A 10,304-nucleotide genomic window follows, 5' to 3' on the forward strand; every position below is an offset into this window, starting at 1 on the left:
TTATCAATTATCGAAAAAAATCATTTTTACTGATTAGTGTTATATGGAGTATAAGATCGTAAAATCGTCTCATACAATAATTAGATAAAACAAAAATTAACTACGTAGTACTCCGTATCACCTTATGTGTCAAGCAGACTTTTAAGAAGCCTATTTAGGCCTTGAGTTGGTATTGGGTCAAAGTCTATGATAATCGGCCGATTGGCCCATTCGTGTAGTCTGGCCAGCATCTAATCCAATGCTTTTTGCATGTAAGTTGGTAAAACTGATCCGACCAGATAAGGTTGACCTGAAATCCGAAATTTACAACCCGAAAAGTGACCCGACTTGGGTGACCCAAAATGACCTGATTATTCCAAAATGCCCCTAAACGACGAAATTAATGCAAAATCAAGACCCAGAACGACCCGACTCAAAATAGTCTGATCCAAAGTGACCCGGTCAAAAAGTAACCCGATAAACTGTTGATAGGAAAATGACCTGGCTCGACCCAATCCGAATGTCCCATTTGCCATGTCTAAGCACTAGCAACTAGCAAGACTAGCAAGAAAGTTGAAGTAGACATTTTGGAGAACCACCAAGTCCTATCGTTTCATATTACAAGTCGTTTATGAAAATATAAAAAATACGGAGTATATATATTTCCTTTTGCGATTTTCATGTATTTTATGTTCTGTGCATTTTCCACAACACTAAGAACTAGGAAAATAAGGTAATCTCATCGCCCCATTAAATGACTGGCAAAGAAGCAGGGATCGAATCCGAGACGGCCATACATGGTTAAAGAAACTAACCACACTAATAACCAACTCGCTACATTCTTTTTTTTTTTTTTTTTTTTTTTTTTTTGCTTTGATTAGCTTTACAGTTTTTTATTTTTCTTGTGCTTTTCTGTTTCTTTTTTCTTGTGCTTTTCTGTCTCATAAAATATATACAGTACTAACACCCAATGTGCTTACATTGTAATTCGTAGATCACTGTAAGTTATTCTCCTTCCGTTGTCAAAAAAAAAATGTGCTTAAGACCCGCTGTAAGTAAAACTTTCGCACACACATAGTTTGAACCCAAAAAGATGAATATGAATGGACATACTTCCTCTAACACAGGAAATAGATTATAAATACCGTCTCGCTCTAAAACCTCATAACATTAATATATTCCCAACAACCGATTCACATCTCAATTTATACAGGATGACCTATCCAAATTCAAGTTCACACATCACCATGAAACACTTTGCAGCTCTGCACACTTGGGTATCTGGATCCCACGCTCGACTTGTTTATGGCACATCAATGTCAACTACCTTAGTTTGATAAAGTCATGAGATATGGTACTTGGTAAAGTCCTTGTGGCTCCCTTCACACAAAAAAGAAATGTTTACTTCATAGATGTTCCTTGATCTTTGATGGGCCTTTCAAAATGATCTACTTAGGCATTGTGGACAACAACTACCATGTTCGAATCCCACCACTCTCTTTTATAACCTTTGTTGCTCACTTGCTCCCCAACAAACACCAACAATAGCTGAAAAAAATTGAAACACGAGTTTTTAGTTGCAATTGTTTATCCATGTTAATCACATGAAACATACAAGAACAATAGTATACAACACAGAGGCCTATCAAAGACAATGTGAAACTAAGTACAAAAAAAGTAGATTTTTTTAATAAATTCGAGTTTTAAAAGGAAGAAACTGGAAACATGGGTTTGGAAATAAATTTATATAGCAAGCAAAATTTTGTCCACGAAGAACAAGTGCCACATAACATCAATGTAAACTGCAAACCTAAAAGAAGTCTCAAAGCAGCAAAAGAAATAAACGCTGTCGAAAATTACCATCAAAGCCTTGATTATGCCTGTAAGAGGAGTGGTGATCAATGATGATAGACCCAAACGAGGCTTGAACGTCACTTTCTGTGTCCACAAGTTTAACCACATCAAATTCGAGCAAATGTGGTTTGAACTTTTCCAATAAACCCGTGGCTCTAGCTCGAATAATAGCGACAACATCCTTTCTTAGGACATAGAGAGACTCCAAATATGAATGGAATGGTCCAGAGACACCGGAATCAAGTGAGTATCTACGTAGCTCAACCCAACACGAAGAAAAAGAGTTGTGGTTGGTGGAATCAGTATATAACTTATATACGCCTAGACAAAAGAAATCGCTAGCACTCATGCCACAAGGGAAGCCATAAAAAAGATTATCGAAAACCTTACCCTCACCGTAAAAGGGGAGTGGTAGATGGGTATCGGTATCCCACTTGTCAAGGTAAGTATTGTAAGTGATGCAAAGAGTCCCTTGGGTATTAGGTCTAGTGAAATTGCCTAAACTTAGGTAAAGAGTATCAATAGATTCATCCGCGACATACGAAACAACATTATAGGCATTATCATCGAATGGAGGGGGAAACTCGGGGAAAGGTTGTGGTGTGCACCATTGCCAACAGTCAGAAACAGTGTCCAATACCTCATAAGGAGGTCGGGATTGCCAAATATGATCAGGGTTTGAGTCACCGAGGATATAGGAAAAGGCAAAGAGTTTAGAGCCCATTACGATGAGGGTGGGATGAGATTTAGGGACATGGAGTAGAGGACCGGGTGTGCGCTTACAACCCCCATGCCCAACTTGATGGAGATCATAAAAAAAGACATCTCGGCTTGGAAGACCGTGAGTTGCCCCACCCACCATAAATACGTAACGATTTTTCACGACCTGGGAAACCGAACAAGAAGTGTAGAGGGTAGATTCTACGTTTTTTGCGATGATATCACCTCCAAAAGAAGGAGATAAGCTGCTATATCGTACAAGATTATTATCATTTGTTACCGCTAAAACATTCATGTCCGCTGGCCTACAATAGAGACTAGAGATAATCAGATGTCTTGCAATAGGCAAATAATAATAAAAATATGGAAAAATTACAAATAACCACCATGTATTTGCGTATTTTTACAAATTACCACCACGTATTTACGTTTTTACAAATAACCCCCAAACTTCAATGTATATTCCTCAATCACCACCGTATTTTTGCCCCGAGCATCATTTTTCTAATTTTCCGTCTCGTTAAGTGATGACTTAGGTGAAATACCCAAATTACCCTCCAAAACTCATTACAATTTACCACCACAATAATTACCCCATATAACCAAAGTTGGCTGGTGTGAGTGGTAAGGGGTCTCATCTCTTAAACAAGTGGTCAGGGGTTCGATTCCTGACTCTTGCGAATGAAAAAGCCAAACTTGGGAGGGGTCAACCCATTAAATTGCCTTCAGTACCCCGAAGGAGATTGCCCCAGCTGTCGGTAGGGGATACTCCTGGTCAACACCAAAAAAAATAATTACCCCATATACATTTTCATTTTCCCCAATTCAATAACCCTAAATCCCCCAATTCATATCATAAATCCCCATTTTCTTTCTGGGTCATCATCATTATCTCCTCACGTTGTTGATGTCGCACTCACTTCCAGTCTTTCACACTCCAAACCTTTTCTTTGAAGATTCTCCATGTCCTTTCTTTGAGTGAAGGAAACCTTCTCAACAAAGAAAACTACTTTTCTCAACGAAGGAACCATAACACTAACATGTCTTATTTCAAACTCATCAATTATCAATTATTATTCTAATTTTTCCTTAATTTATTCCCCCTTTTCAAAATTTTCTGATATTCTCCCTCTCAATTTCATTTAAAAATCTCACCTTTTATAATTAATTCAAACCTATTTCATAGTTTTGTATGTCCTACCTTCAAATTTTATTCAAAAATCTCACCTTTATAACTAATTCAAACCCATTTCACAATTTATGTTTTGAAGAACAACCCATTTATTAAAAATGTTCACAAATTCTTGGATCTAAGTATCCAAACCTCAATTTAACAAACTTTGGTGAAAGTTTGAAACTTTTAGAACAAAATAAAATGAGGGTATTGAGTGAATCATGGTGTTTTTGCAATGGTGGTGGAAAATCAGAAGGACTGAAAGTTTCAATATTTTCCAGCAAAAGTAGTGGAATGGCAAAGCTTTCATCTTCATAATTATCTTCAACATCGATATGGAGAGGATTGCATTCATTTGATGGATTGCGGATTGGTGGTTAAAGGAGGAATTTGGGGGTTTAGGGTTTTTATTGGGAAAAAATGAAATGTATATGGGGTAATTAGTGTGGTTGTAATGAGTATTGAAGGGTAATTTGGGTATTTCACCTAAGTCATCACTTAACGAGACGAGAAATAAGAAAAACGATGTTCGGGGTAAAAATACGATGGTAATTGGGGAATATACGTTGAAATTTGGGGGTTATTTGTAAAAACGAAAATACATGGTGGTAATTTGTAAAAATATGCAAATACGTAGTGGTTATTTGTAATTTTTCCTAAAAATATTCACAAGAGAGGGTGTCACAAGCCAGAATAGATGTTACTAAACCTTCACAAAGGCATCTTGCCAAATTAATTACTCCGTAATTATAAGATAACAATCAATCTATTACAACTCGTGAGATGATTACTAATTTATAACAATCAATCTAATATGGATTTGTAAATAAACATATGCAGTGATTATCAAACAACAATTAACTTACAAACAAGTAAGATACAACAATTAACTTACAAACAAGTAAGATAGGTAGAGAGTATAATCAAATCTAACATTAATTTATTGAATTAATTATTTCCAACATGAAATCAAAATAATTATTGAAGAAGGCGAAAAGGAAAAGATAAAAAGAGAACATAAAAACATACGGAGTACTATGGAGATGAACCATGGTGTGTACAGCAGAGAGAAGAGACAACAGATAGAAAAACTCAGACTCTTGTTCCTTGTGTTCGCTGTTCCCTTGTTTCTCTTTTTATAAGATTTCTTTACTTTGTTTCCTACTTGAAATCAAAAGAATTACCGTATTGAATTCAGCTATTTCCCTTTTTAAAAATAAATAAATAGAAAATCAGCTATTCTTGGGACCGTTCTATAGCATACGGCGGGTCCAATTAGTAATATTAGCCCAATTATCTAACAATTAGTCTTGCTGAAGACGGGTCGGAGCAAGTGACGGATAATGGCACTCACCGTCGCAGTGGACCTACCACCACATCAAGACCCATTACCACCATCAACACCTATTATTACGACCATACAGACTACCAGCAGGGGCGGGCCCATGTATACCAATGGTGTAGCAAATGCTAAACCATTCCCAGAAAAAATTAGAGTAAATTAATGTTTTGCTACACCATAATTAATACGAGTACTCCGTAATTGTATCCCTCCTTTGGTATACTAACTCTCTTCTAGTTATTGCTACACCAATTTCCCATAATGAATTAATGATTAACTCCTCACCCCGTAACAATGTCCTTCTAAATTTTCCATAACTACTTGCATTTTTTTTTTTTAAATTTCCAAAACAGTATAATCTATATAAAAGTCTGATCTTTGCTATTAGCCCTTTGAGAATAACAATGAAGGGATTTTTTTATATTTAACGTAGAGTATGTGTTATTTTGTGGGTTTCTTTGTATGGCAAGGTGCAGGGGCGTCTAATATTTCGGGCGACTACGGGTGGCAGAACCGGACCTTCAGTTTTGGCCATTGAATTTATAAGTTTTACTGATAAAATTCAATACAAATCTAGACGTGTAGTACACTTATACATTCATAATATTTTGGGCCTCATTTTTTTATGGTGCACCGGACGTCCATTTACTTTAAGACGTCCCTCTTAAGAAGGGAGAATTTTCAATTTTCAATTGCCATTTGTTTTGGTATTTTCTGTTGAATTGTTAAAATGCATAATCATGTATTATTGTGCAGTTGCACATCAGCCTAAAAAATATGGAGCCCAATTTTTCTCCATTTCCTAAAAAGAAATGGAGAGGCAAGTTTCTATCAATGGTTCGGATCGCATTTTGACAATATCTAACGGTGCTAAATTTACGCATAAAAATAAAGGAAAATGAGAATGAAAGGGGATATTAATATTTAAAGAGATTGTGAGAGGAAATGGAGAGAAAAAAAATGGAGAGGATCAATTTCCAAAAATATGCACAGTAAATCTTTTGGAAATATGATGGCTAAAATTATCTTGAATTAAGCGATTAGGTGTTGTTCCGGGTGTAATTCCAGAGCAGATATTTGATACCACTCGTAGCTAATAGAATGATGTCCTTGCTTGAATCCTCCTTGCGGTCTCCTGAAACGATGAACAAACTGAGGGCTCGGCTTTGGCCGAGCGTACTCACTCCGACGCTCAAGTCAGTAAACTTAGAGAGAAGTTGTTGTAACTTGGCTAAGAGTGTATTGTAGAGAGATAAGGAAGATATTACCAGATGAATAGTGGTTATTAGGTCAATTTTTGGATCCTTTCCTCAATGAAGGTTGAGGAGTATTTATAGGCATTTACCTTTTGTCACGTAGTGGCCAGGTGGCCAAGTGGCTATCGGTGAAAAAGACCGTTGTACCCTCGGATGGACTGTGGCGGGCTCGCCGAGGGTCTTGGATATGAGTACGCGGGATTGTGTCCCGGTGGCTAGTTGTCCGGCCGAGACCAGGTGACAGCCGATGGGCTCCATCGGCTAGACTGTTCAAGTCGTTGACTTTGCTGTGGACACCCTTGACCTTGCTCAATATGTTGACTTGGTCAGCGGTGCAGAATATGCCCCATCAGGTGTAAAAGCACCGTTTCAAGGTGCTTTTACACCTAATCGCTTAATTCAAGATAATATTCTTTTAGCACACGAGATTTTTAACTCGTTTAAACGTAAAAAAGGCAAAGGAGGTTGGATTGCAATCAAACTTGATATGGAGAAAGCTAGTAATTTATCTACCTCGGCTTTGATGGCGTCATCTTTCTCGGCTGAGGAGTTTCTCATCCTTTGCTTGACAGGGCGAGCGGTGGGGAGTACGTTTAGCTTGTGAATGATTACCTCCCGGCTCACACCTGGCATCTCGGCCGCTGAGTAGGCGAAGACGTCTTTGTTTTCCCTCAGCAGATCTAGGAGAGCGGCTCTGAACTTTGGTTCCAAGTCGACACCGATAGTCACGGTGCGGCCTGGGTCAATCTCTACCTCCTCGGTCTCCGCTCCCTCTACCATGCCGACGGTGGTATCCGTGTGTTCGCCATCCTGTCGCAAGGATGGGCTCTTCCCCTTTTCTGATTTTTTCGCCGCTTTGAAGGATTGCAGGTTGCACCCTCTGGCGGATACTTGGATATTCACCACCTTATCGTCCTCGTTCTTCGAGACGAGTTTATGCGCTTCCCCCCGGTCCGAGACATACATCAATGTCAGAGCCGGATGGACATCACCGCGTCAGCCTCACTCAGGGTGTCTCGGCCTATGAGGACGTTGTAGGCGGACGAACCGTCAATGACCACGAATTCCGACATAACGTTCTTGGCTGCGCCTCGCTCTCCGAACATTACTGGTAGCCTGATTGACCCCAGGGGTACCATGCCGGCCCCAGAGAAACTGTACAACGGGCTGGTGCAGGGGGTCAAGTCTTCAACCTTCAGACCGAGGCTAAGGAAGCATTCTCCGTACATAATATTTGTGTAAGCGCCTGTGTCAATTAGGCACCTTTTCACCAAATGGTTGGCTATGTCCAGGTGGACTATAAGTGGATCGCTGTGAGGAGCGGCGACTCCTTCGTAGTCCTTCTTCCCGATGGTCATATCGGGGATATCGGAAGCGGGGGTTGCTAAGTTGGGCACAAAGTTGATGGCCTGATATAGTTCATTCAGGTGCCGTTTGTACCCACGAGCGGACTCGCCGTTCTCGTTGCCGCCGATGACGACACTGATTACTCCTTTCCGTTCTAAGACGGGTTTCTTATTTGATCCGTCGGTATCTGTTCTTCGGCCTCCGGCAATATATTTGCCTAGGCTCCCCTTCCGGATCAGTTCCTCAATGGCATTTTTCAGATGTCGGCAATCGTTTGTTAAGTGGCCGGTGTAGCCGTGGTACTCGCAGTATTGGCTTGTGTCACCGTCGCCCCTCGGCCTAGGGGGCCTTTCCCACTTCTGACCTTCGCTTTTGCTCGGGCGAAGACTGCGGCGGATACAACCGGGGGGTGTGATCATCGTCTCGCTTTCGGTAGTAAGGTGCCGAACTCCCCGCGCCCGCCGAGTTTCATTTCCCGGCGGACTTATCGGACCGTGTTCTATTGTCGCCACGGCGCCTTTCATCCGGCTGTCCTCCCGGCGCTCTTCTTCTCTCGAGGGCTCGGTCTCGCTGGGCCTACCCGATCTTGTGGTAGTCTTCTACTTTGATGGCCTGGTCGGTCATCTTCCTGGCGGCGTCCAGGCCCAAACCCCCGTGCTTGATGAGCTCGTCTTTTAAGTTTCCCTTTGGGAGGCCCTTCATCAGCGCGAAAGCCGCCAGTTCGGGGTTGATTTCCCGAATCTGCTGGACCTTGCCGTCGAACCTTTTCATATAGCCTCGTAGAGACTCGCCCTCCTCCTGCTTGATAGTTAGGAGGTCCGACGTCTCCACGACCGTCCTTTTGTTGCAAGAGTATTGGGCTAAGAAGGCGTCCTTTAGGTCGGCGAAACAAGATATCTGAACCGTCGGGAAGCCCCTTGTACCGGTTTTGAGCCATCCCATGCAGTCGTTGGGAAAACTCGGCACTGCACCTCATCAGTCGCTCCCATACCGACATGTAAGACTCGAAAGCCTCGGCGTGGTCGGTTGGGTCGTTGTCTCCTTTATATGTGAACGCCGCAACAACTTCGACTTGGTTGGCACGGCGGTGTCTAGGACATAATCGCTGAGGGGCTGTTTGACCACGTGTCGGATGACACGCGGCGACCGACTCCTCGCATTCCTAGTCCGGCTTCTCTCCTCGTAGCGGGAGGGACTTCTTCTCCGGCTCGGGCTTCTTCTCCGACTCTCCTGAGTCGGGCTTCGCTGGCTCTCCCGGGGTGTTCCTCGTCGGTGTTGCGGCGGCGATGTCCTCTCCTGAGTGCGAGAAGGACTTACGTTTACAACGACCACTTTGGGCTCCTCCGGCGTCTTCGTAGGGTCTGCTTCTCCCAGTGCTCCGTTCAAGTTTCTTGGAGTCACGTTTTGGGCCCTGGTTTCCTGGACGGCTTCCGCCGCCCGTGTCGGCGTGCCTATGTGAGTTGGTGTACTCCCAATTAGGTCCAGGAGTGTCTTCAGTTTTGCTACGTCAACCACCTGTCCCATGATGGTGACCTGGTTGACGGGCGGCGGCGCGTCCGGTATTATCGGCATTCCGAATTCCGGTTGGACTACTCCGCCGGTGGAGGGTTGCACTACTCCAGAATGGTGAAATGTATCATCTTGGTGTAGCTCGGTTTCGTCGGTCACGACTACTTGTTGTTTTGACATCTTCTTAGCTTTTTGGGGTGGGTTTTTTGTGTTTTTGTTTTTGTTGTTTGGGAATGAATGTGACTAGCTTCTAGTGCCTTTCCCACAGACGGCGCCAATTGTTCCGGGTGTAATTCCAGAGCAGATATTTGATACCACTCGTAGCTAATAGAATGATGTCCTTGCTTGAATCCTCCTTGCGGTCTCCTGAAACGATGAACAAACTGAGGGCTCGGCTTTGGCCGAGCGTACTCACTCCGACGCTCAAGTCAGTAAACTTAGAGAGAAGTTGTTGTAACTTGGCTAAGAGTGTATTGTAGAGAGATAAGGAAGATATTACCAGATGAATAGTGGTTATTAGGTCAATTTGTGGATCCTTTCCTCAATGATGGTTGAGGAGTATTTATAGGCATTCACCTTTTGTCACGTAGTGGCCAGGTGGCCAAGTGGCTATCAGGTGAAAAGACCGTTGTACCCTCGGCCGATGGACCTGTGGCAGGCTCGCCGAGGGTCTTGGATATGAGTACGCGGATTTGTGTCCCGGCTGGCTAGTTGTCTGGCCGAGACCCAGGTGACAGGCCGATGGGCTCCATCGGCTAGACTGTTCAAGTCGTTGACTTTGCTGTGGACACCCTTGACCTTGCTCAATATGTTGACTTGGTCAGCGGTGCAGAATATGCCCCATCAGGTGTAAAAGCACCGTTTCAAGGTGCTTTTACACCTAATCGCTTAATTCAAGATAATATTCTTTTAGCACACGAGATTTTTAACTCGTTTAAACGTAAAAAAGGCAAAGGAGGTTGGATTGCAATCAAACTTGATATGGAGAAAGCATACGACAGACTCGAATGGAATTTTATCGAGGAAACTTTTAATTAAATGGGTTTTAATGCTAAGTGGATTTCATGGATTATGACATGTATAAACACTGTTTCTTACTCAGTGTTAGTAAATGGAACACCGG

General features: G+C 42.3%; 1 protein-coding gene across 1 annotated transcript; it reads right to left on the reverse strand.

Annotated features, from left to right (window-relative positions):
• Nucleotides 1-1,074: 1,074 nt before the first annotated feature.
• On the reverse strand, nucleotides 1,075-4,925 carry LOC141605089 (uncharacterized). The gene is made up of 3 exons (XM_074423723.1): nucleotides 4,757-4,925; nucleotides 1,840-2,858; nucleotides 1,075-1,527 (listed from the first exon to the last, which is right to left on the reverse strand). The coding sequence occupies exons 1-3, from the start codon at nucleotides 4,777-4,779 to the stop codon at nucleotides 1,481-1,483; spliced, it is 1,089 nt and encodes a 362-aa protein (XP_074279824.1). The 5' UTR covers nucleotides 4,780-4,925; the 3' UTR covers nucleotides 1,075-1,480.
• Nucleotides 4,926-10,304: the final 5,379 nt, after the last annotated feature.

The sequence above is a fragment of the Silene latifolia genome, chromosome 10 (genome assembly GCF_048544455.1).
Source record: "Silene latifolia isolate original U9 population chromosome 10, ASM4854445v1, whole genome shotgun sequence".
In the NCBI taxonomy this organism is placed as follows: domain Eukaryota; kingdom Viridiplantae; phylum Streptophyta; class Magnoliopsida; order Caryophyllales; family Caryophyllaceae; genus Silene; species Silene latifolia.

Excerpts from the sequence above, each read along its gene's own strand:
- LOC141605089 (XM_074423723.1), bottom strand. The coding sequence starts at position 4,779 with ATGGTTCATCTCCATAGTACTCC. Across the intron at positions 2,859-4,756 it reads GTTCATCTCCATAGTACTCC|GCCAGCGGACATGAATGTTT; the intron begins GTATGTTTTTAT and ends TCTCTATTGTAG. Across the intron at positions 1,528-1,839 it reads GCATAATCAAGGCTTTGATG|CTATTGTTGGTGTTTGTTGG; the intron begins GTAATTTTCGAC and ends AATTTTTTTCAG.